Below are 27,944 nucleotides of genomic sequence, written 5' to 3' on the forward strand. Positions count from 1 at the left end.
TGGCTGAGTAATACTCCACTGTGTATATGTACCACATTTTCTTTATCCATTCATCTCTTGTAGGGTGCCTAGGTTGGCTCTGTAGCTTATTGTGCTTCAATAATCATTCATGTGCTGTGTCACTGTAGTGTGGTGATATCAAATCGTGTGTGTGTGTGTAAATTATATTCCATGCTGTTATAATTCTGTAAAAATTAATTCTGTTATCATGTATAACTAAAAAGAACCAATAAAAACAATCAACCCTAGACATGCAACACATACACACAAAAGAAATACCTTTATTTAGGATATTTATACACACACGCGCGCGCGCGGAGGAGTGGAAAACTGGATAAAATTGCTGCTTCATTAATAGTTTTCTGAGAATTCTCCATACTGCTTTCCATGTTGGCTGCACCAATTTGCAATCTCACCAACAACATATGAGTGTACCCTTTTCCCCATATTTTTGCCAACATTTATTGTTACTTGTACTCTTGATAATTGTCATTCTGACTGAAGTAAGATGAAATATCAGTGTAGTTTTAATTTGCATTTCATAATTGCTAGAGGTGTTGAACATGTTTTCATATATTTGTTGAACATTCATTTTTCTTCCTTGGAATAGTGTCTGTTTAGTTCCTTTGCCCACTTATTTATTGGCTTATTTGGTATTTTGGTGTTGTTTTTTGAGTTCTTTGTATATCCTGGAATTAATGTTCTGTCTGAGGTGCCGGTGGCAAAGATTTTCTCCCATTCTGTAGGGACTCTTTCTACATTTTTGGTTGTTTGCTGTGAAGAAGTTTTTAGTTTGATCCCATTCCATTTATTGTTTCTTGATTTTACATCCTGTGCTTTAGGAGTTTGTTGAAGAAGGCGGTTCATAAGCCAATATTATAGAGTTGGGCCTACTTTTTCTTGTAATAGGTGCAGGGCTCTGGTTTAATGCTTAGGTCCTTGATCCACTTTGAGTTTGGTTTTGTGCAGGGTGAGAGATAAGAGTTCAATTTAATTCGGTCACATATGGATTTCCAATTTCCCCAGCACCATTTGTTAAAAAGGCTATCTTTTCTCCAACATATGTTTTGGATCCTTTGTCAAGAATCAGATAACTGTATTTGTGCCAAGCAAAGTGATGAAATTTCTAAGTGGTGATTGGAGTGCAGACCTTGTGAATGATAAGTTCTCCACATGGGTCTAGATGTCCACTGAGTGACATGATTGTAGTCATTTGTACTCCATTATAGTCACCAAAGTACATTATAAATATTAGGCTTTATGGGGTATTAGGAAAAGCACTGGCCAGAAAGCCAATAGGTTTGCATGTCACCTCTACATGTGGACATTCATTTTACTGTGCATAAAGTGAAGGACTCAGTCATATTTTCCTGATGCTCACTACATGACACCAAACTCTGAGTTAGACTGTGGTGTCTAGATTCCCTTCACTGCTTGGACCACTAGAAGTTTTGACTTGTCAAAGTAAAGAACGTAAATATTTTCTCAGGAAGAAGGGATAGGATATTGTCTCACCTGGATCCATGGGGAGCTCAGAATCCGCACATTTACATTTAATTTCCTCATTAAGTTCAGAAAATCCTTATCTTTATAATCAAAATGATTATGGAAGACAATGGAGCAGATCACATTGCAGGGAGCACAGCCCAGGAGAAAAGTAGGATCACAGGGTGAGGCTAAAGAAGTGGAAACATTAAAAATTATCATTAAAAATACACAAAAATGTATTTCTCTTTGAGATAACAGGGAAAGGTAATTGTAGAAACTCTAAACAATATCTACTTAGAGAATCCCTTGACATGAAAATATTCAGCATCCTAAAAAATTATCGCTTTTACTTTAGTCTCAAATTGACTTTTACCTTCTAGCCAGTTTAATAATGGTTAGGAAATGCTCCATTCAAATCTACCATGTTTTTAAGCCATTCTAACCCAAAGTTACACTTATTTGGAAAACATTTTAAAAGATCACTTTAAAAACCTATATTAATTCAATTTCAGTGCAGAATCATATTTGTCATTAAACCTGTGCATAATTAGGAATTATATAGAAAGCAAAAGAAGTTAGGGATGATCATTGTAAATATATATATATATATATATATATATATATATATATATTTTTTTTTTTTTTTTCCTTTATCTCTCTCTCTCTCTCTCTCTCTCCACACACACACACACACACACACACACACACACACAGAGTCTTTACCTGTGCTGGTTTTACATATGAATCTTTCATATAGATGGTGACCACTGAAAGACCCATGTAAAAAACCAGCATAGATAAAGACCAAATAGAGAGAATCTATGTACAAATTTGTATATTTGTGGAACAAATGAATATAAGCAGAATACATTCAAGTTTTATGAGGAAAAAGGCAAACATACATAAATAATGACATGCATCTATAAACATAAAAGTGACAAATTTTTATTTCAAAGTAAATATGAGGTAACACAGAGGTTAAGTTCATAAACAGAATTTGAGAGAGACGGAGAGAAAAATTGAGAGGGAAGTTTTTCCATCTTAGGAAATAGAGCCTGTCATCTTCAATTGCCTCAAAATCTAATCTATTTGGCCATCCTGCCCCTTGTGACCTTCTTAATAATTTCTCTGAATCATATAGTCACCAGTAGAACAATATAATTTAGCTAATTTTAATGCTGGCCATCGTTTTACTCAATCCTATCATTTTACAGGTGAAGAAACTAAAGTAGTAAAAATTAAAAAATTAAAGTAGGAAAATGTTCTTTTTTGTGGGGCTCTATAAAAAAGAAATTACGAATAGGTGAACAATAATTTTTATTTTTTTAAGTATCCAATATCAAAACTACAGATTTAAAGTTTACTTGATTAAAAAATATTAACCAAGGAAGTGAAAAACCTCTACAATGGATATTACAAAAAGAAATTGAAGAAGACACACACACACACACACACACACAGAGAGAGAGAGAGAGAGAGAGAGAGAGAGAGAGAGAGAGAGAATCCCATGTTCAGAAATTGAAGATTTAATCCATGTTCAGAAATTGAAGATTTAATATTATTAAAAGGATCATTCTATCCAAATCAATTTTCAGGCTCAATTCAATTCCCATAATAATATCAAAGAAGTTCTCTACAGAACCAGAAGAAACCATCCTAAAATTCACATGGAAGCACAAAAGAATCTAAACAGTCAAGACAATCTTGAGCAAAGGAGCAAAGCTGGAGGCAGGACAATGCCTTATTTTAAGCCCCACTAAAGAACCACCATAAGCAAAACAGCTTGGCACTGCCATTAAAATAGGCAAATAGAAGAATGGAAGAGAATAGAGATCAATGGGGGAAAGGCAGGCATCTATAACCAACAGGCAAATAGAACATCATCAGGGCATTTGCATTAAAACAGGCAAATGAAACAATGTAAGAGAAAGGATATCCCAGGGGGTGAAAAACACATGCATCTACAGTCAATTGATTCTCAACAAAGTTACCAAAACTTATATAAATGTAGCATGCAGAAAATTGTAACTTGACCCTTATCACTCACCTGTATGAAATTAACTCAAAATGGTTCAGAGACCTTACTGTAAGACCTGAACCCCAAAATAAACTAAGGGAAAACACCTCAACATGTATACAATTGATGGTTTTTTTTGTATATGATCCTATAAGCAAAATAGGAAAATAGATTACATGAAACTGAAAAGCTCTTAAACAACAGTCAATAGACTAAAGAGACATGCTACAGAATGGGAGATAATATTTGCCAACTATTCATCTAACAAAGGACTAAAATTGACAATATACAAAGAAATAAAAACTTAACAAACTCCAAGTAATACAATTAAAAATGGGCAAATAATCTTAATAGGCACTTCTCAATAGAAGATATACAACTGAACAATAAATACATTTTTAAAATGCTCAATATTATTAGCCATCAGGAAAATACAAGTCAAAACTAACAAGAGATATTATTTTGCCCTTGTTAGAATGGCTAACATCCAAACACAAAAAGAAAAATAAGAAACACAAATTACCACCACCCCAACACCAAATAACAAATATTGGAGAGGTATGTAGAAAAAGGGCACATTATATTGTTGGTGGGAATGTACATTAGAATAGCTGTTATTTAAAAAACAAACAAACAAACAAACAAAAAAAACAAGAAAAAACAGTATGGAGTTTCTTCAAACATAAACAGATCTTCCATATGATCCAAGTTCTGGTACGTGGATGAAAGAAATGAAATCAACATACAACATAGATTCCTGCATGTTCAGGAAAATTATGACACTCTAATAACTAAGATTATATTAAAGTATGTTTATATCAACAGATGAGTGAAAAAGAAGGTCTGTTACATATACACAATGTATTTGTATTCAGTCATAAAGAAGAAAGAAATCTTGCCATTTGCAGCAAAGAGGAGAGAACTAGGGGACCTTATGGTAAGAGGTCAGAAACAGAAAGTCAAGTATTGCATGGTCTCTCTCATGTGGGGAAGCTAAAATGAATGTGAACCTGAAGGTACAAGAGTGATTACTGGAGATGGAGAAGTTTATATGCTGGTGGTGAGAAGGATAGAGAGGTGGAGGGGATGGATTTTAAATGGTATATGCTGCATTCATATGTAAAAATATTCATAGTGACCCTTCTTAATATGGACTGATTACATGTCAATAAAAATACAATAGAATAATTAAAAACCAAATGAAAAAAAAAATGATACAAAGGTAGCATAGAGCATTGGGCAAGAGCAAAGCTTTCAAGTTATATACTCCTCTGACAGATGAGGTAAATGTTCCAGTGTTCTAAGCTTTCAGAACCAAGGTTCCTTTTAGCTATGGAGTTAGAAGGTAATTAGGGAAGACTGGCAATTTCTTTTCTATATCACTCACTGTTAAAGTCTGATTTTCAGTCTTGCTTTTTTTGTTAATTTGGAAGACAAATTTGACAACAGAGCAATCTGAATCCAAGCTGAAAATCAGAGACAATGTGAAAAACACTTTCATGAGTCAATAGAAAAGACACAGAGAGGTAAGTATTTAGCATAATCATGATTATTGAGACTTTTCAGGAGATATACAAATAATGTAAAACCAGAGATTAGTATAATTACTAGGTACTGGCCTTGGAAAACATCATGAATGAAGTCAGAAAGCAAAAGAGACTGTGATATAACGAATCACTCACACTTGGTTTTCCTCAACTCCTCCACAAGGCAGCGGGCTTCCTCTTGAATTCGGTCTTCAATGTTCCTCTTCCCCATCCCCAAATTCCTCAGAGTCATGACTGAGAATCGCCTCATCACTTTCCATCTGTTTCCACTACTTAAAACGATTCCTAAATGAGGGAGAGCAGAATCTAGGAGAATATCCCAGGCAAGGTAGAGGAAGTTGATAAGTGGCACCCACAGAAATGGTCAAGCTCAACCTGGCTTTCTCTTCTATATTTTCCTCCTCCCCATGACCATTGCTCAGCCACCTCACATGCATGCACACTTACCAAGTCCTTTAGAAGCTCTATCAATCACAGGGGAACTGCCTCTTCCAGAAAATACTTCCCCATGATCAACCAGGGCTTCCTTCACAGCTTCATAGCCATGCAACACCACAGTGGGCCTTGTACCCAAATACAAAGTGAACACAGGGCCATAGACTTTTGACAACTGGAAAGGAGAAAGAAAATGCAGATATTAGCTGAAGAAGATCAGCATTTGATCTACATGTTGAGAATGATTCAAACTGTTACTCAGATTAGTCTCATTATATTAATTATATATTACAGTGCCATAAGAATCTTCAAATATTTCTAAATTGTACTCACAAATGTGATGGCAATCATAGTTATCACTTAAGGATGGTCTACTATGTGCCATATCCACTCAAGCAATTGATATCTACACTATAATTAATCCTCACATCAATGCATCTAAAGGACTTATTTGTCCTGTTTTACGTGCAAAGAAAATGAAGTCAGAGAGTCACAAACTCATTTGTAGCATATCATTTTTAATAAACAGAAAACCCAAATTTATATCTTTATTTTTCAACTTCTGATGCTAAACGATTTATCAAACCCCAGTGCTTATCCACCTTTATACCAACACTTAGCTGTTTTCTTCTGGGTCACTCTCGGGACTTGTGTCATAGAGATTTTGACTCAGTAAGCCCACAATGAGTACTGGCAGTCTATATTTTAAAACCCCAGATGATCGTAAGACTTATAGGTTGAGACCACAGCTATCACTATCACAGCAAGAGAGTGAATACTAGGGAGGCAACACCAGGCCATGCAGCATCTCATACAAGAACAATTTCTTTCACCTGATAATTCATAGGGTACAGAATGAAGGTTTGTGCAAAACCCACAAGGATTCTGTTACCATCCAGTAGATTCTGAATGGTCAATTATTTCCCTCACTCTCTTATTCTGGTTCTCAGCCCATAGTTATTTTTTAAAAAACTTTTTAAATTAACAGCTTTATTGAGGTACCATTAATATAAATAAATATATATATTCACTTTGTAACTGAATATTGTACCCTTGGACCAACATCTCACCTTTTCTCTCACCTCTCAGCCCCCAATAATCACCATTCTAGTCTCTATTACCATGAGTTTTAGGATTTTTGCTTTGTTTTGTAAGAATGTACGTGTAAGTGAGATTATGTAGTGGAGGTCTTTCTGTATGGCTACTTCCCTCATCATAAAGGCCTCTAGGCTGAGTCTATGTTGGGGTCATTAGTAGGTAATTTTTAAGACTAAATAAGATTTTATTTTATGTATAAATCACATTTGATTTATGCATTCAGCGACCAGTTGAGGCTTGGTTTGGTGTCATTTCTTGACAATTGAAGATAATGCTATAGTGAATATGGTGTGTGGATACCTTTTGGACATACTGATTTCATCTCTTTGAATACATTCTAAGATGTGGGGCTACTTGATCATAAGGTAGCTCTATTTTTCAGCATTTTGTGGAAGCTCAAATATAGTCATTTCTGTAATGGCTGTATCAATTTACATTCCCAGCACCTCTGAGCAAGATTTCCCTCTTCTCTTTGCTAACACTTGCTATATTTTGACTTTGATAACAGCAGTCCTAACAGGTGGTTTTTTCACTGATGTCACTAAAAGAACCCTACCAGAACAACTGTAGAGGATAAAAAGTTTGAGAGCTCAGGATTTCAGAGGTCTTAGCCCATAGATGGCCCACACATTCCTTGGGGCTGAAGATGAGGGAGAACATCATGGTGGAAAAGTGTGGCCTAGGGAAACAACTCATATGGTGATCAGGAAGCAGAGAAAGAGAGAGAGAAAAAGAGGGGGGGGGGGAGAGAGCACTCACAAGAGAGAGAGAATTTCCACTTGCCAGATACAAATATATACCCCATATTCATGCTCCCAATGTACCTCTTTCTCCAGCCTAACCCACCTGCCTCTAGCTACCACTCAGTTAATCCCATCAGGAATAAATCATTGATTGCCTTAAGGTTATAACCCAATAATTTCTTTTACAATCCTTCTTGCATTGTCTCACATGTGAGCTTTTGGGGGATTTTTCACATCCAAACCATAATATTGTAATTCTGAATTGCATTTTCCTGATGATAAGTAATGTGAGCTTCTTTTCATATCCTCTTGGAAATTTGCATGCTTTTTGAAAAAAATATCTATTCATATTCTTCATCCACTTTTTATTAATTGATTTTAGTTCTAAATAATACTGAAGCTCCTTTCTTTTAATTTAAGTATGCTTATTTTGATGTTATTCTGCAAACATGGAATAGAATGTATTCTAATTCCGTCCCCATTGCTTCTCCTTTCCCTCCTTTCTCCCTACTCCTTTTCCCTTTTCTCTACTCTACTGATGTTTCTTCTATTATTTTTAGTGTTTTATTTTTAAATTAGAGCCTTGTGAATACACACAAAGGTAGATTCATTGTAATACATTCATATATGTACATAGCAATTTTTGTCAGATTCATTGCATAGTTCTTCAACTTTGCCATACCTCCTCTCTCTACTCAATCCCTTTTTTCTACTCCATTAATTTCTTCTATTTTTGTGGAATCTACCCTTCTAACTTTTGCCCATTCTTTTGGTCTAGCTTCCATATATCACAGAAAACATTCAATCCTTCGCCTTGTGGATCTGGCCTATTTCATTTAGCATGATGGTCTCCAGTTTTATCCATTTTCCTCTTTGCCCATATTTAATAAGGTTATTTGTAAAGTTTTTTAGTTTAATTTTGTCTGATTTTGATTTTTACTTCCTTCTACATTTTGGATAATATGTTTTTCCTTCTATAGGGTCTTTTCTATTTGTACATTGTTTCATTTGGTATGCATAATTATTTTTAGCATGATTTAATCTCACTTTTGTATTTATTTATTTTTCACATGTATACACTAACCCACAACAAGGAAGAGTAGGGAGGGGAGGAATAAAAGTTCATTGGATTAGACAAAGGGGAATGAAGTGCAGGGAGAGTGGATGGGAATAGAAAAGGCAGTAGGATGAAGCAGACATAACTTTCCTTTGCTCATAAATGAATATGCAACCAGTGTAACTCCACATTATGTACAACTTGAAGACTGGGATTCTAATTGGAATTCATGTATGTATAATAAGTCAAAATACACACTACTGTCATGTATTTTTTAAAACAAAAAAAAACAAACTTTTAAATATTTTTTTTCAAATATCATTGTATTTTAATATTTTTTTATTTTTTCTCCCTTATGTAAGATTTGTGTGTGTATGTGTGTGCATGCCTGATAACAGATAAATGGATAAAGCAAATGTGGTATGTATACATAATGGAATATTACTCAACCTTAAAGAAGAATGGAATTATGGCATTTGCTGGTAAGCGGATAGAACTCGAGAATATCATTCTAAGTGAAATAAGCCAATCCAAAAAAAAAAAAAAATCAAAGGCTGAACATTTTCTGTGATATGCAGATTCTCTGCATATCAGATAGATTATACATCCTGTTGATTCTGTTCCTCTAGAGAATGCTATCTGCATATCAGGGGGTGGGTGGTGGTGGAGCCTGGGGAAAAATAGAGGTATTTTGGATAAGGCAGAGGGGAGTGAAGGGAAGGGAGTGGATATGGAGGTAGGAAGCATAGTAGATGAATCTGACATTATTACGCAATGTGCATATAACTACTTGACTGGTGTGATCTTACATCATGTACAACCAGAAGAATGAGAAGTTATACTCCAAATATCTATAACATGTCAAAAGACATTCTACTGTTATGTATAACTAATTAGACAAATTAAATTTTTTTTCAAATATCATTTCACTGTAATTTATTATTTTTTACTTCTTTCCATTATGTGAGAATTGTGTTTGGGTGTGTGTGTGTGTGTTTTCACAGCATGAATAGGTTCAATATATGTATACACATAATTTTGATCTCACTTTAACTACTTTTTTCTGTACCTGTTTATTATTTAGCTTTGGTTTCACAGAGGAGGGATGTATTTATATATAGGTTTGAATTGTTTTGATTTTACATTTATTTATTTGCTATACCTTGGTTTTTTTCTTTTTTATTGCCCCTTCTTCACTCTCTTCTCCTAATAACACTCAAGTTTTCCTGTTCCCTCTTCTTTTCAATTTGTAGACTAGTTACAGCTAATTTTTTTATTCCTCCCTCTTTGTAGTCAACATTTGTGATCTATCTTCTGTCTCTCCAGGCTTCACTTTTTAAAACATTTTAAACTTTCTTCTTTCTAACCTATTTTATCTTCACATAAGAAACTGTAACTTCACTAAAAAAATAAAAATTATATACTTTAAACAATGTGTACCTCATTCATGTTAGTTATGATTATTAACACAGCTGGTAATGTACTAGACCCCCTGTTGGCTAATGACTGATCTTGCTCACAGTTTGTATTGCTGATCCCACCATTCCTCTGTAGGTGGCAATTAGTGTTACAGATGTCAAAATAGATACTGAATATTTGTCTTAATTGGTAATAATAGTGCTATTTCTTGCTCAGCACATCCTCTACGTGCAGGTGGAGAGTGAGTGGGTCACTTCAGGTTCACATAGTAGATATCCTGTGCCGAAGCAATACTCACAACTCAGCCCAGTAACAATGAATCTCACCCCACCCATGTTCTAAACAACCTCAGCATCAAATTACTTCAACACATAGAATTGAGGAGAAAAAAACATCAAACCAACAACCAGGCCCCAAGGAAGATCAACCACAGGGGTACCTCAGGTCATACCCATGAATGTACTCATACATCCAAACACAGAGAAGTGCCTTCCCAAAATGTAGCTACACACAAAAGGACATAGGTTTAAAATGGAAAACGAATCCATCTCAAGTGAAGTAAAAGTACAAGAACTCTGAAAACTTGACAAAATAGACAAACAAGACTTCCTCCTTAATTCACAATGCCCCAGCAAAAACATCCCACTGATACGAAAGAGCATAAAATTCCAGAGAAAAATGATAGAAGACTGATTATAAAAATTTTCAATAAACTATAGGAAGTCCTAAGGAAAGAATTAGGAGAGGAAACTCAGTTGAAAGAGCATTTCAATAAAGACATAGACACATAAAAAACAATCTAGTCAGAATTGGAGATGAAAGACATAAACAAATAAAAATTCACTCAAAACCATAAGGATTATGGAAATTAGATTATGCAGCAAATAGAAAATCACAGTAATTGATTATGAAACAAGGGAAATTTATTCCAGACTTTTGCCATTTTAATATTGCCATTAAATGTAAATAGTTCTTTTATCCCCGATGTATTGTTTCATTACGTCTAACAATAAAAACTATAAAAAGCAATGGAAACATCATAATCAACAGAAAGTATTTGTCTTGCAATATTCTCTTTTAATAACTTGCTTGTGCATATATATATATATATATATATATATATATATATATANAGAATTGGGAGAGGCATGGGTCCTGGTGGGAGTCTCCCTCTCCCAGATCTCTGTCTCCATAGTGAGAGGAGAAGAATACAAGAGAGACTGAGCACCAGGAGCACAACAAGATCCATTGATGCTGCCTTCTTTTACTTTGACAGCTCTGAGCTTGCAGTCAATGAAAAGCTTTTATAGTACTCCAAGTTATTCAGAATGTGTCCTATTGACACAAACTGCTGAACCAGTAAACTGGATAAATTACTATCCCTTCTGATTGTCCCCTGATAAGGATAAAAACAAACTATTATTGACTCTTGCTCTGCTTTCCAAACCTCTAATCATGACAATCTAGTTCAGCAAAAATTCTGAGATAACAGAATAGGCATTAAAAAAAAAAAAGAAAGAAAGAAAACAAACACACAAGCACACAACGTATGGTGGTACCCATGTGCAGCTAGGATTAAGAAAAAATAAAGCATTTTATCCAAAACATTGCTCAACATGCTGGTTGGAAATTCGTGACTTGGGGGAAAATAAGTGTATCTCTCTGACTTTTACATGAAATTATTGAACTTATGATATTTCATCAAAAAAATAAGATAGTTTGTCTTTGAAAATCAAACCTCTTAAATATTTTAAAATGTTGACCTAACATCACAAGTGCCTAAGCCTAAACTGGGTAGTACAATCTAAACATTTTGAAGTAACAAATATACATCATGACATAATTAAATAAATTTATAGAACATTTGCTATTTAGCACCCCAACACTCCCCAAATCCTGGGGAGCAAAGGGCAGAGATTATTATTTTTTATTTGACAAATCGGGAAAGACAGGGATCAGAACTGGAATTGACAGGGGTCAAAACTGGAATTTGAATGAGTTCCAATGCCCATAATGGGTGCTATGGCTTACATCAGAGCTGCTTCCAAAGCCACTTTAGAAGAGTAAAGCAAATGCCACACTGACTCTGTTCATAGACCAACAAGCTTCCCTTCAAATCAATACCCATTATTTCACTCCAAGGATAAATGGGTCATAGATTCCACAAAAGAAAGAGGCACAAAAGAGCTTCTCCCCCTCCATCAGTACAGAGGTAAAACTTACTCAGCAGAACTGAGGAAGAGACAATCTAAGAGAACTGAAGAGGGAGGCTTGAGAAACTATGGCTCTGCCAATCTCTCCCCTCTTCCAGATGGGACTGCTTCTATTGCTGTTTAGTATCGAATGTAATGGGATGAAAAATATCAGATCATAAGCAATAATATTGGGGACAGAAAAACAGGCATGTGCTTTAGAGGTGAACAGGAGGCAGACAGCATACCAAACAGACTCCCAGCACACAAGAAACAATATGAAATTGGAATATGAGACTTTATTTGGTAGTTGTGAATTGCATGTCATTGGATTGATGTAAACTACTAGATCACTAATGGTAATGCTGTACAAATAAATATGTGTCCTATAAAAAATACCATTGTATTTATTTTAATTTGGAGAGCATTGTTATTTACAATCTATTTAGTAAGGAAAATTGCTGTCAAGACCCCAGTTACATAATGCTCATGTGTACAGGTAATCTCAAAACTAACATGTACTTTCTCACATATATCAATTTTGATTTTTAAAATTACTTTTACCTAAAGTAAAATTATTCCCATTTTAAAACAGGGAAGCTGGGTCAGAGATTCAATGCCTTGGCTAAGGGTGCATAGATGGTAGGTGGTAGAACTTAAGCTGGAACTCATATGCCTCCAGTCTCAACGTCTTCCCTGAAGCAAAGCATACAGTTCAAAAACGTTCAATATTTACTGAGTATATATTATTATGTAGTCTTCCATGATTACACTAATCAGTGACTTGAAATGCTCAGTGGCTTAATAATTCCAACATTCATTTTTTAAACTAGTAGGTCATAAATCTTTTATTTTTTAACCTTTAGAACTTGCATAACTCAAGTCTTGATGAATGCTATCCATGTCAAGGGGAAGTAGCAATTTTTTTGTGTGACTCACAGGTGAGTGACATGTAATCCAACATGGCTATCAGACTCTAAATACTAATAGAACCACACTTTCTTATTTTGGATAAAATTAATATGATTTTTTTTCAAATCATTCGCTTTTTTATCTATGACATGAATTTTTCTATTCCCTTCCTTCATTCCATGATGCCCTTCCTGAACTTTTCTCTTTTTATAGAAAGACAGAAGCACACCACATACCAAAATATAGCATATAGCAACAGTAATACTAAGAAGGAACTTTATAGCAATGAACTGCTATGATACAAAATCAATTTCAAACATTTATCTAATTATGCATCTAAAGGACCTTGTACAGCAAGTGAAAATAAACCCAAAATTAATTAACAGAAGGAAAGAAATAACAAAGTTCAGAGCAAAAATAAGTGAGAGACTTAAAAACTACAAAAGATCAATGAAAGATTTTTTATGAGAAGAAAGCAAAAATTCGTTAGCTAGTTTAAGAAAAAAAAAAAGAAAAGAAAAAAGCAAATAAAATTTGAGATAAAAATAGACCTTACAATTGAAATCAGAAATAAAAAGATCATTTGTAAAATTCAAAATTATAAATCAACCAATGGAAAATCTAATAGAAATGGTTAAGTTTATGGACACATATAACATACCATAAGTGAGCTGAGATATGAAAACCATAAACAGACTAGCCGTTGGTAGTAACATGAAATTAATAATAAAATATTTTCCCATCTTCTGATAAGGATAGAATGGCTTCACTGCTCAATTATATCAAAATGTCATAGAAGAACTGAGAACATCTTTTTGTCAAAAAATTACAAATAATGGAAAGGAAGGGTATCCCTCTAAATGCATTCTAAAAGGCCAGCATAATACTCTTCAAAATAGGGGTCAGAAAAGTTTGACTTTTTTGACTTTTAGAATTTGCATAAACCCAGGACACAATGAACTATTTCTCCAGGGCAAACAAAAGCTAACTTGCTTCCTGACTCAGAGAGATCTGAAGTCCAAAACAATCAAGTCAGGCTGTAATCTGAGAGAACCAACCACACTGTCTTATTTTGAACCAAAGAAACCTGAAGGCTCTCTTTGCACCATTAACTTAATTCCTCATGACATGAGTGTTTCTACTCTTCTCCTACAGAGATTCTTACCTGAACTTTTCTCTTCTTAAAGAAAGAAGGAATCACACAACATAGCAAAAAGGCTAACACAAAGAAGGAATAGCAATAAATGTTGTATCAAAAATAAAAAAAAATCATATAATCTAAAGATGCATCTCTGAAAGAATAAAAGAAATTGAAGTTAAAATGTAAAGGACCAGGTTTTGTAAAGTTTCCAAGTTGCACTCAGAGCCTGAAATTCCTGTGGCAGTCAAGACAATTCCCTAAACTGCCTGTTAGATGTGTGTCAAAATCTTCCCCTGACCACCTAGTTACTAAATCACCCCTTCCCAGAAGCCGTGTAGCTCAGCACATATACATCTCAGGGCTTCAACCAATCAGTTTAAATATATACCTATCTTAGTACTAACCAATCACCCCCACCCGACCTGCTCCTGCCAATGAATGTGCTAATCAGGTTTTAGAGCTGTTATTTGATTGTCCTGCGGTATATGATGATTTGCTAAAGGAGGCTATGATGTATGTGAAGCCCCTGCCCTCTCTAAAGAATGTATATAAACTCTGCTCAAGTGGTTCTCGGGGCTCTTTGTTCTCTGCTCCTCTGAAGTGAGCTCTGAGCCCCAGCATGCTGGACCCCCAATAAACCCTTTGCTGTTGCATGAGACGGTCTCTTAGTGGTCTTTTCCAACGGCGCTCTCCCGACCTTTTCATCTCAAAGCAATGGAAAACTAAAAGTAATAGAAGAAATAAAGTAACAAATATCAGATCAGAAAAAGTTATAATAATCTAAGAAAAAGTAGTGAAAAAGTTAAGTTTTGAAAACATACACCAAATCAGTAAACTTTTAACTAGACTAGGAAAAAAGAAATAAAACAAATAAGTAAAATGAGAAATAACAAAAAACACATTACAACTGATACCACATTGAATATGAAATAATATTAGAGACATTTATAAAAACTTTGTGCCAATGTAGAAGAAAACTGAAAAGAATGGGTGTCTGGATATATATATATATATATATATATATATATATATATATATATATATATATATATACCAAACTTGAACTATAGGAAATCATTAAAAACCCAAACAGACTGATAATGTCTAGTGAAATTCAATTCATAAGTTGAGTCATTTTGAGCTGACTTTTGTGCAAGGTGAGAGATCAGTATCTAGTTTCACTCCTCTATATGTCTCTCCAGCTTCTCCAGCACATTCATTGAAGATGTCATCTTTTCTCCAGGGTGTATTTGGTGTCTTTGTCAAGGGTCAGATGACTTCATCTTTGTGTGTTTGTCTCTGTGTCTTCTTTTCTATTACTGTAAGGTCAGGCAGCGGCAACCAAATGAAAGCAGATTTTAAAAGGCCACTGAAGGAGGCTTTATTGAGATTTCGCTCCCAGGTGGAACCCTCAGAGTGGGTCTAAGGAGAAGCACATGGGCTCCATGGGACTGGAATTTTTATTGGGCTTAGGGCAGGAAGGGAGGGCTTGGGACCGGAAAAGGAGATTTTAGAGTCCCTTGTCCTACTGGAGTTTGTCTGGGGAGCTGGCTAAGATCCAGGATTGGCCAGGAGAACCTGGCGGTTCCATTAGTGCCTGATTGGTGTTTCTTTTGTGCTCCGTGGGTTGCTTGGTGCTTGGTTTCCCAGCCATCTCCATAGACCTAACAATTACATTGGACTATATATTTATTTTTATGCCATTACCATACTGTTTATTTTACTATAGCTCTGTATTATAATGTAAAATTGGATATTGTAATACCTCCAACATTGTTTTGGTTAGAATTGTTTTGATTTTTCTGAATTTTTTATTTTTACATATGAACTTTAGGACTCTTTAGTTCTGTAAAACATGCCATTGGTGCTCTGATGAGGATTGCTTTGAATCTGTAGGTTATTTTCTTATAAATGTTCCTTTTAACATTATTTCTACCTATCCATGTGAATGTGTGTGTGGTGGGGGTGAGGTGGGGTGTTGGGGGGGGGAGGGATCAGTGCAAATGGTGTTGTTTTCCTGGTTTCTTTTTCATCAGTTTGCTTATTGATATATAGGAAAGCTATTGATTTGTATGTTGATTTTATATCCTGCTACTTTACTGACTTTCACTGTTAGCTCTATAAGTTCTTTGGTGGACTTTTTTGGATCACCTACATAAATGTCTTATAATTTGAAAACAGTGATAATTTGATTTACTTTCCTATTCACATCCTTTAAATTCTTTCCCTTGCCTAATCAATATGGCTAGAATTTCAAGTATTATATTTATATTATGTGGGAGTGAAGAAAGAAAATGTCCTTGCATGTTAATCATTTTAGAGGAAATGATTTCAGTTTTTCCCCATTTACTATGATAGATTTGAGTTTGTTGTATACAGCCTTTATGGTGTTTATGTAAATTCCTTCTATCCCTGCTTTCTTGTTTTATTTTTATTACATTTTTTATTAGTGTAGTATAATTACAGTTTGTGCCCTATAATCTTATAGTGTCCCTGCAGGTTCCTGATATCTCACCTGTATTAACAGAATGAATTTGGAAATATTTTGCCCCTTTTTATTTCATGGAGAAATTTGAGGATCAATGGCATTAGATATTCTTTGAAGATGTGGTAGAATTCAGCTGAGCATCCATCTGAAACTGGGATTATCTTTATTGAAAGTCTTTTTATTACTGCTTCATTTTATTGCTTATCATTGATCTCTTTTGGTTTCTAGATCCTCTTGGATCAATTTTGGTAGGTCATCTGTGCCTACAAATTTGTCCATTTATTCTACATTATTCAACTTATTGGAATGTAAGATTTCTTACTAGTCCCTAATGATCCTTCAGACTTCAGTAATATCTGTGAAGACATCACCATTTTCATCTCAAATTTTATTAATTTGGGTCCCTTCTCTCTGTCTCTAGGATCACTTTGGTTTTGTTTATTTTATTTCTCTGCTCAAAAAACAAACTCTTCACTATATTGATATTTTGTAATTTTATTGCCTACTTCATTCATTTTCAGCTCCGACCTTAATGAATCCTGTTCTTCTACTGGTTTTGGAAATGAATTGTTCTTGTTTTTCTAGGTCCTTGTAATTCATTTGAAATTTTATGAATTTTTTATGTAGACAATGATAAATATAGACTTTTCTCTAAAAAGTCTAAAACATCAAAGTGTCTCAGAGATTATGTTATATATATATATCAATTCTTGTTTAAATAGGAGAAATTTCATAGTTTTACCCTGACTTCTTCCATCTCCAATTTTTCTTTCAAAAGTGTATTGTTCAATCACCATATATTTATGTTTTTTTGCAGGATTTTCTTGCTGTTGATTTCTAATTTCATCCCACTGTATCTTGCTGTTGATAGTTCTATTTTCATTCCATCTGGGATTCAAAAAATTATATAATTTCTTGTATTGATAGGACTTTCTTTGTACCCCCAAATATGGTGTCTTTTAGAGAAGATTTCATGAGTAGCTGAAAAAAAAAGTAAATTTAACTTGATGACATATTTTATAGATGTCTGCTCAGTTTATTTGATTTATAATATTTTTAAATCTAAAGATTTTTTAAGAAGTTTATTTATGGGTGACTTATCTTTTGGTGGAAGAGATGTCTTGAAATCACCCCTGTGATTGTATGAGGTCTGAGTTTTTAAGTCAAGTACTTTGGTGTCTATAACTAGGTGGACTGACATTTGAGAAATAAGCATTTGGAATTATTTTATCTTCTATTTGGATTGTTCCTTACCAGTATAAATTGGCTGTCTTTGTTCTGATTAATTTGGACTTGATGTTTGTTTTGTCAGATATGAGAGTAGATACTCTTCCTTGTTGTGGGACTCTATTTGCATGAAATATCATTTTCATCCTTTTCAATTTTAGCCTGTGGCTCTGGTTGACTGTAAGGTGAGTTTCTTGCAAACAGCAAATAACTATTTTTAAATTTGTTCTTTTTTTTATTTGGAGAATTAAAACCATTTACATTCAGTATTATTATACAGAAATGCTTATTAATTTCTGCCATTTTGATGTGTTTCTAATGTTAAATTTTGTCCTGTTTCCTATTTGATTAGCCACTTTCCTAATGAGGCTTCCTAACCATTCACTGGTTCTGAAGTTTGTATGTTATGACTTCTCTTTGCTTTAAGTCTTTTCTGTTGTGCTGGCTTAGTACTCATGAATTGTTTTGCTTTCTGCTCATTTTGAAAGTTTTTTTTTTTTAATCTCCTTCAATTCTGAAGGATAGTTTTGCTTGATATAACAATCTTAGTTGGCAGTTCTTTTCCTGCAGTTTTTAGAATGATGACTACATGAGCTTTAGAGTTTGTGCTGTGAAAATGGAAGTCATTCTGATTGGCTTACCTCTAAATATGACCTGATTTTTTCCATGGAGGCTCTCAAAATTATATCTATTCTGTATTCAGGTTTAGCATTTTAATTATAATGTGTTATGAAGAGGTTATTTTTGTCTTGTCAATTTTGAGTTCTGAATGCTCTTGTAATAGATGTCCCTCTTATTCCCAAGATGTGAAAATTTTTCTGAAATTATTTCACTGAAAATTTTACCGAATCCTTGACCTGTATCTCATTTCTCTCTTCAATCCCAATAATTCTTTTTTTCAAAAAAATATTTTTTTAGTTGTAGATGGACATTATTTATTTATTTATTTATTTATATTTGATGCTGAGGATCAAACCCAGTGCTGCACATCTACTAGACAATAGCTCTACCACTGAACCACAACCTTAGCCCCCAATTATTTTAAGTTTGGTCACTTAATGTTGTCCCAGATTTCTTGTATATCTTGATCATGGTTCTTTATTTTCTTCTTTTTTTTTTAAATATTGACTCAGTTTTTAAGGTCATATACTTTGTCTTTAATACCCAAAATTCAGTCTTCTATATGATTTAATATATTTTAAGAATTTTAACTGAATTTTTTTTTATTCATGAGCCTTTCATTTTCAGGCTTTTTGTATGACTATTTTTCCTAATCTGTATCTTTTCACTGAATTTCTCATTTGTATCCTGTACTGACTTCCTTAATTCATTCAGTTGTCTTTCTGTGTTGTCTTAGAATTCACTAGTAATTTTTATAATCATTATTTTGAATTATTTATACATTATCCACTTCTATATCATCAAAGTCAGTTTCTGGTGAATTATGAACCTTATTAAGGTGTCATGTTACCTTGTTTTTTCACATTTCTTGTGTTCTTGTATTGAGATTTGGAATGGATTTTTCTTCCACTTTTATTTAAGAATCTTTTTAGGTCTTTTTAAGGGACTTATTTTGGTGATATTTTTGTGAGTTGCTGAATATATTCCTAAATGGGTTTCATAATGTTATCTCTCTGCTAGATCTTTGGTAATGATTAATGTACTTCAATATAGTATGTATTTTTGTTGGAACGTGAGGATACGACTTTCTCTCTATGTCTCACAAGAGCAGGGTCTTTCTAATAGGTCAGGCAATTCTGTCGTGTACAGCTTAGCATATGGAATATACTTTCTGTCATTGCTCTTTTAGACATGAAAACTCTGTATGCTCTAAAATGGTGTGGGAGTAATCTAAGCAGAGGCCCTTTGTGGGTGTGGTATCCATGGTCCTTTTGTTATTATTCTCTACTGTTGCTATGGAAGCAGGTGTTCATTATTGGGACCTGAGGCTCATCCTCGCCATTTCTATTTGGCATGGTCTTCAGTTTGGGATTGTTGTTTTCCTATTCTTTTTGTTAAAATTCTGCTTAAGTTCAAGTGGGTTTAGGCTGTGTGTGCAGGAATGTGCACTCTTTTCAGCAGCAGAGTATCTACTCTGGGAATTTGTAGGGTCACATTAGATTTTTGGTATCACCTAGAAAATGGGAGAGTAAACAAGAGCAAAAAACAATATTAAGCATTTAAAAAACCTAGTGCTTACTGTAACATCTCTGATACTAATAGCCACAAAACAGGAAAAGTGGAGTCAACTATTAATAATAGCAACACCAAAAAAACTGTAAACTAGATATAGTATTAAAATGAACTCCAGTTGTCAATTACGAAACCCAGTATTACTATGACAACATAAATGGTGGGGATGGAAATTATATAAATTAAGTAATTTGAAAGATGTTAAAAACATTGTTGGCAGGGGCAAATGAATCATTGTTTGGAAGTTGATAGCCTTGGACAACTAGACTGCTCTTTTGGTTTTTTTGGCATAACAGTGCTGAAAAGCAGGCACCATTTGCAGGTGGCCACTGTTAATGATGCAGAATTCCATGCCTGGTGTGGGATGTATAAGTTCCATTGATTTAAATTCAGATGCCTGCAGCCCTGGGGTGAAAGAAATATGCACATTCTAAACAGCCTTGAGTCACCAGCTGTCTGAAGCAAGAAGAAGATACCATGCAAATAGATAAACCCCAATTAGCCTGTTCCTACTGACTTTGTTTCCCTTGAAAAACCCTTCCTGACTATAATAAATCCCTTTGATGCATTTCCCTTGAAATAAAGGATTGGTGGGCTTTTTCTTTGTTAGGAATCTTCTCCGTTAGGTATGATCCACTCACCAGAACCCTGCTTTTGAAACTATTTTTCATTTCTTTGTGTCTTATTTCTAAATATTTCTTTAGTCCTTGAATTAATTTCTTTCTTGTTTTAAGATAGGGAGGGAGGGAGAGAGACAGACAGAGAGAGAGAGAGAGAGAGAGAGAGAGAGAGATAATTTTTTTAATATTTATTTTTCAGTTTTCAGTGGACACAACATCTTTATATGGTACTGAGGATTGAACCCAGTGCCCCATGCATGCCAGGGGAGTGCGTTACGGCTTGAGCCACACCCCCAGCCCCTAGTCCTTGAATTTCACCAGCCAATTCACCCCTCCATTTAGTTTGCTGATACCTTGGTGCACTGGTCATAGCAAGAAAACATAATGAGAGAGAGAGAGAGAGAGAGAGAGAGAGAGAGAGAGAGAGAGAGAGAATTAATTAAGAGGGCAATAGAAAGTTTTGATTACACAAGAGGTTAAAAAGAAGAAAGTAAAAGAAAAGTAGCAAGTGAAATCCATAAAGAATGAGAAAAAATAAATAAAAGAAACAAAATAGAAAGACATAAACAAGCAAGAGAATTTGGTTATTACAGGGATAAGAAAGAAGAAAAAGTGCATAGAAGAAAAACAAACAGAAAACAAAAACACTAATCCTCCAAAAACAAAACACAACAAGATAACAGAATTAAATTTTGAAGAAAAAATGATAAAAAAGGAACAAATATGTATGGATATGTGAATATACATGTACTGATTAGCAAATATTACATGAACAATCAAAAATTCTTAAGGAAAAATGAAAGGATTATCTCTACTGAGTTGGTTGAAACTATGGATAAGGGTGGATATTCATTTCCAATTGCCAGACTACACTGTTTCTTCATTTCTTTTTGATCTGTGTAGCCCTTAAAGAGAACAAGGACTCGGAATTATTAAACACTTTCTCTGTGTGTGTGTGTGTGTGTGTGTGTTTTCCCAAATTACCTACTGGAGAGGACTAGAATTAAAACTGGTTGAAATGACCTTACTTTCTCTGCACACCAGTGCAAGGTAGGATAGAATGGGAAGTACTGTGTATTGGGCTTTTGTCCAGAGAGACAATATTGATACACTCCCAGGGCAGGGATGATGCAGAGTTATAAATGGAACATTTCTGTCGCTGGAGTCTAGTTCTTATCAAAACAAAGGAATTTATTCAGGTGGAATATTCTTTGGAGAGATTAGATTAACATATCCTTAGGATTAGGCATATTGTTGAATTGGCAATTCAACATCCTAGGAAAGAAGCCTGTTGGCTGTGTCATTCCCCACCCTCTCTCTTTCTCTTTCTTCATTGCTGCCATGAAGGGAGCAGCTTCCCTTATCACACACTTTCTCTGCCTGGGTGTCTGTCCATGGAGGAATGGATGAATAAAATATGGTGCATATACACAATGGAGTTTTATTCAACCATAAAGGAAAGTGAAATCATGTCATTTGCAGGAAAATGGATGGAACTTGAAAACATTCTGTTAAGCAAAATAAACAAAACTCAGAAGATCAAGTGTGATATGCTTTCTCTCATATATGGAAGCCATATGATACTGTATTAAGGAAAAGATTGGTGATATCATTAAAAAAAAGGAAGATCGGTAGAAGAAAGGGACTAGTGGGAAGGAGGAGCTAGGGCAAGGAGAAATTCTAGTGAATGACATTGGCCAAATTACACTGTTGTATTGTGTGTATGTACACATGTATAACAGCAATTTCACCATTATATAAAACTACAATACACCAATAAAACATGGAAAAACCAAAGCAAAAAAAAATATTTAAAGATCAATTGTCCCCTCTTTATTTGGATCACTTTACAGTTTAGATTTAAGGGTTTTTTTTTGAATTTTTATATATTTTAGATGTTAATCATTTGTCACATTAATAGATGGCAAATATTTTATCCCAACCTTTATGCTGTCTCTTTATTAATTATTTACTTTGTTTCTAAGATCATTTTAGTTTGATGTAATACATTTGAGCTTTTTTTGCTTTTGTTTACTATGCTTTGGGATCATATGCAAAAAAACATCATTGCCTCTACCAATTTCATTCAAAATTTCCCCTGACATTTCTTCCAGAAGTTTTAGGGCTTTATGTTTTACCTTTATCCCTTTGACACCACACATTTTGAGTTGATTTTTTGCAGACGAGAGATAGTCAACTTTTGATACTTTGCATGGGGATTTATAATTCTCACAGCTCTACTCAAAAGGGTGACTTTCTCTAATGCATGCTTTTGGCTCCTTTTTTTCAGAACCATTTTCCACAGATGCATGAGTTCACTTCTGGGACCTTTATTTTTTCCTTTGGTCAATGAGTCTGTTTTTATGGCTGCACCATGCTAATGTGCTCACTCTGCCTCAGTCGTGTGTCTGGAAATTAGGAATCAGAATGCCTTCAGTTTTGTTCTTTTTGTTCAAGATAACATTGGCTATTTGGGTTTTTTATACCTCCACATAAATTTTAGAACTATTTTTTCTAATAATATAAAGAATTTCCTTGTTTTTTTTTTCCATGGGGATTGTATTTAATCTGTAGATTTCTTTAAATTTTTAACCCTTTAACAGTACTAATTGTATGAACATGAGACAGAGGTCTTTACATTTTCTCTCTGTCACACTCTGTGTGTGTGTGTGTGTGTGTGTGTGTGTTAATTTCTTTCATCAGTGCTTTGTAAAGATGAGGAGGTCTTTCACTTCCATGGTTAAATTCTTTCCTAGATATTTATTTTTTTGTTGTAGACTTTATTAATGAGACTCCTTTTAATGGTTTCTTTCTCAGAAATCTTATTATTAGTATATAAAAATTCAACTGATTTTAATATTAATATTTTGTCCTGCAAATTTCTTAATCAATTCTAGTAGTCGTTTATCTGCAAACAAGAATAACTTGACATCTCTCTTTTTTAAATATTTTTTTTGTTTAGTTTTCGGTGGACACAACATCTTTATTTTTTTAATTTTTATGTGGTGTTGAGGATTGAACCCAGCGCCCCGCGGGCGCGCATGCCAGGCGAGCGCGTTACCGCATGAGGCACATCCTTAGCCCAACATCTCTCTTTTTTACATCTTTTATTTCTTTCTCTAGCTTATTGCTCTGGCTAAAAATTTACTTCTATATTTAGTAAGAGCAGTGATAGTGGACACCTTTATCTTATTCTAGATTTAGGAAAAATGTTTTATGGTTTTCCCCCCTATTTTTATGTTGACTGTGTTTTAATTATGTTAAGGTACAAATCCATAGCCTTAATTGTGTTAAGGTACAAATCCTTCTATGGCTTTTTTGTTCAGGGTTTTTATATTGAAGTGATGTTAATTTTTTTTTTTTTTTGTACTGGGGAATGAACCCAAAGGCGACATCCCCAGCCCTATTTTGTATTTTATTCAGAGACAGGGTTTGGCTGAGTTGCTGAGTGCCACACTGTTGCTGAGGCTGCCTTTGAACTCACAGTGTTCCTGCTTCTGCTTTTGGAGCTGCTGGGATTACAGGCCTGTGCCACGGTACCTGGTGTGATGTTGAATTTTATGAAATGCTTTTTTTATCCTTATTTGTGTTGATGTAATGTGTTATGTTAATTGATTTGCCTATGTCAAGCTATCATGCTTCCCTTGGAAAAATCCAACTTCGTCATGGTGAATGATCTTTTGGAAATACTGTTGGATTTTATGTGGAAGTGATTTTATGTGATGTGATCTTTTGGAGAATTTTTGCCATATAACCATCGATATTTATTTATAGTTTTTTTTTGTTGTTGTTGTTGTGTTCTTCTATGGTTTTTGTATCAAAATGATGCTGGGCTTGAAGAATGAGTCTGAGTTTCCTCCCTTACAATTGTTTGGAATTGTTTGACAAAACATAATGTTGTTAGTTCTTCTATGAGTTTAGTAGAATTTAGCAGTGAAGTCATTCTATCTTGGACCTTTATTTGTTGAGAAATATTAGATTACTGGCTCAATTTCACTATCCCTTAAGGTCTGTTTGTGTTTTTGTCTTCATATATATCAACTGGTAATTTATATATCTAGAAGCTTATTTATTTCTTCTATGTTTTTCCATACTTTAAGACCTAGACTCTAAAAATTTGCAATATTTTATTTTACTTTTGTAGTATCAGTTGAAATGTGTCTTGTATCATCTATAATTTCAATGATTTGTTTTCTTGCTGTATTTCTTAGTATAGCCAAAGGTTTGTTGATTTTGCCTATCTTTTCAAAAACTTTGTTTCATTGACTTTCAGATTATTGTTTCATCTTGTTCTGATTTGATATCTGTTGTTTTATTTCTTCTATTAGTTTTTAGTTTTCAATTGCTTTAATAGCTCCTTGAGATGCATCTTTAGGTTATTTGTTTAAATTTTTAATTTTTTGGATGCAGGCATTCTTTGCCATTCTTTCTTAGAGTTACCTTCTCTTTATCCCGTACATTTTGATAAGTTGTATAATTCTTTATTTCTATAAAAAAAAAAGATTAAAGGTCAGGCAAGTGTCTCTGTAGGAGGTCAATAGAAACATTCATTTCAGAAAGAATAAAGTTAACTATGCAAAGAAAGCCGTCAGATTTTTTTTTAATTAAAAATAAATCAGTGTAGTTTTGTCAGAGATTAGAGCCTGACTTGGTTGGTTTGGACTTCAGAGCTCTGTGAGTCAGGAAGCAAGTTAGTTTCCGCTTGCCTGAAAAAAAAAATGTTCATTGTGTCTTGGGTTTATGTAAAATCTAAAGGTTAAAAAATCAAACTTTTCTCATCCCCCTTTTAAACCAGTATGATGCTGGACTTGTAGAATAAGTTTGAAATGATAACATCCCTTTCAATCGTTTGAAAAAAATGTGGTTAGTTTTCTATGACTGTTTGAAACAATTCTGTAGTGAAGTCTTTCTATTTTTGACTCTTATGTGTTAGGAAATGTTTTATTACTTCAATTTCACTATCAATTATTGGCCTTTTTGTGAATTTCATGTCTTATACTCAAGTTGGGTAGGCAAAATGTTTTCAGAATTTTAGCCATTTCTATTGGATTTTCTATTTATCATCTTATACTTTTTTGTAATACCCTTCAATGAGTTTGTATTTCTGTGATATAAATTGTAATGTCCACATTTTTATCTTTAATTTTATTTATTTATACCTTCTTTTTTAATTCTTGGTCGAGCTAAGGGTTTGTTGATTTTATTTTTAAACTTTTTTTCATTGATATTTTTTGTATTTTAAATCTCCACTTCATTTATTTCTTTTCTGATCTTTGTTATTTCATTCCTTCTATTGATTTTGGGATTAGTTTCCTCTTGCTTTACAAGGTCCTTGAGATGCATCATTAGGTTATATATTTGAAACTCATTTCTTCATGTAGGCATTTATTGCATAAACTTCCTTTTAGTACTGCTTTTGCTATGTCCCATAATTTTGATATGGCATCTGATTATCTCTATTACAAAGTCAATGGATAAGGTAGGAGTTTCATGGAATTAAGGAGGAGAGGAGAGAAATTCAACTCATAGAGAATGAAGTTAATGGTCTAAAGAAAGCCATCAAGTTTATTTTATCAAAAATAAAAAAGTGTGGTTTTCCTAGTTTTTAAGAGCCTGAGATGGTTAGTCTAGAGGTCAAAGTTCTGTGAGTCACATAGAAAATTACTGCTTCACCTTCACATGGATTAAAAGTTCATTAACTCCTGAGTTAAGACAAATACAAAGGTTAAAAATTCAGATTCTTCTAACTTACCTTTAAGCAATGAATATTGCAATTATTGTCAGTAACTATTTGAAAGTTACTGATTAGTGTAATCAGGCAATAATGTAAAATAAGGCATCTTCAGTACACACTGACCTTGTTTGAACTGTATTTCTACTTTGAGGAAACTATGACACTAAGGCATATGGTGCCCAGTCTTACCTCTACCATGTGAAGTTTGTATGCCCTTGGCCAAGGCATTGTGTCTCTGAGGTCCAGCTTCCTCATATTTAAAATGTGAATAATTTCACTTCAGCTAAAAGTAATTAAGAAAATCAACAGTGATATAATATGTGTGAAACTGCATATTAATTTGGAGAATACCTGTACATATGAGCATTAAACATTATATAACTGGGGTGTTGAAAGCATTTGTCCTTACTAAATGGATTGTAAATAACACTATAAAACCAACTTAGAAATATATTTAGGAATTCCCCAAAACCTGATATTCCAGAACACTTCACCAAAAGAAGGACATAAAGAGGCCTAAAAAGATTTTAAATAAAAGTGGGAGGAAAAATTCCATTCCTAATCTCAACACAGGAACACCAGAAATATGAAAAAAACAGGTAATGTGACAAATTAAGAGATCCATAATTCACCAGAAACGGACTCTGATGATATAGAAATGAAAAATGTATAATGTTGATAATCAAAATAATGACTATGATAATTATCTGCAAATTCTAAGAGAACACAGAAAGACAACTGAATGAATTAAGAAACTCAGTACAGGATACAAATGAGAAATTCACTGAAGAGCTACAGATTATGAAAAATAATCATACAAAAAGTCTGGAAATGAAATACTCAATGAATAAAGTAATTCAGTTAAAAGTCTTACCAATAACATGTCTATAAGTTTATCATATAGCAAACAAACTTTTAGGTATCGAAGATAATGTACTGAACTTGAATATTTAGTCAGTAATTAAAAAAACAGATCAGGATATACAAGAAATCTGCAAAAACATTAAGTGACCAAACTCAAGAATATTTAGGATTGAAGAGGTAAGTGAGATACAATTAAGGAGTGAAATATATCCAAATTCATTCTGTTAAGCCAGAGTCATGCTAATACTAAAACAAGATGAGGATACATATGGGAAAGAAAACAAGACATCAATATCCTTGATGAAGACAGATGCAAATTTTCTTTTTTTAAAAAATTTATTATTTTTCTTTAATTTTTATTGTTGGTTGTTCAAAACATTACATAGTTCTTGACAAATCATATTTCACACTTTGATTCAAGTGGGTTATGAACTCCCATCTTTACCCCGTATACAGATTGCAGCATCACATCGGTTACACATCCATGTTTTTACATATTGCTATACTAGTGTCTGTTGTATTCTGCTGTCTTTCCTATCCTCTACTATCCCCCATCCCCTCCCCTCCCATCTTCTCTCTCTACCCCATCTACTGTAATTAATTTCTCCCCCTTGTTTTTTTTCCCCTTTCCCCTCACTTCCTCTTGTATGTAATTTTGTATAACCATGAGGGTCTCCTTCCATTTCCATGCAATTTCCCTTCTCTTTCCTTTTCCCTCCCACCTCTCACCCCTGTTTAATGTTAATCTTCTTCTCATGCTCTTCCTCCC

The 27,944-nt window shown here is 33.9% G+C and overlaps 1 protein-coding gene across 7 annotated transcripts in view; it reads right to left on the reverse strand.

The window, feature by feature from the left end:
• LOC107149732 (cytochrome P450 2C9-like) overlaps positions 1 to 27,944 on the reverse strand; it is a 103,890-nt gene that overhangs the window by 22,666 nt on the left and 53,280 nt on the right. For 5 of the 7 annotated variants that reach the window (XM_015494550.2, XM_048807041.1, XM_048807040.1 and 2 more), the window contains 3 exons: positions 5,500 to 5,662; positions 5,188 to 5,337; positions 1,516 to 1,676 (listed from right to left, as the gene is read on the reverse strand). In XM_015494550.2, coding sequence (XP_015350036.1) covers positions 1,516 to 1,676; positions 5,188 to 5,337; positions 5,500 to 5,662 — 474 coding nt within the window. Of the gene's footprint in view, positions 1 to 1,515; positions 1,677 to 5,187; positions 5,338 to 5,499; positions 5,663 to 5,820; positions 6,221 to 10,852; positions 11,074 to 27,944 lie in introns of those variants that run through there. The other 2 variants (XM_015494554.2, XM_048807044.1) reach the window with 2 other exon arrangements.

This window comes from Marmota marmota, unplaced genomic scaffold (assembly GCF_001458135.2).
Source record: "Marmota marmota marmota unplaced genomic scaffold, marMar, whole genome shotgun sequence".
In the NCBI taxonomy this organism is placed as follows: Eukaryota; Metazoa; Chordata; class Mammalia; order Rodentia; family Sciuridae; genus Marmota; species Marmota marmota.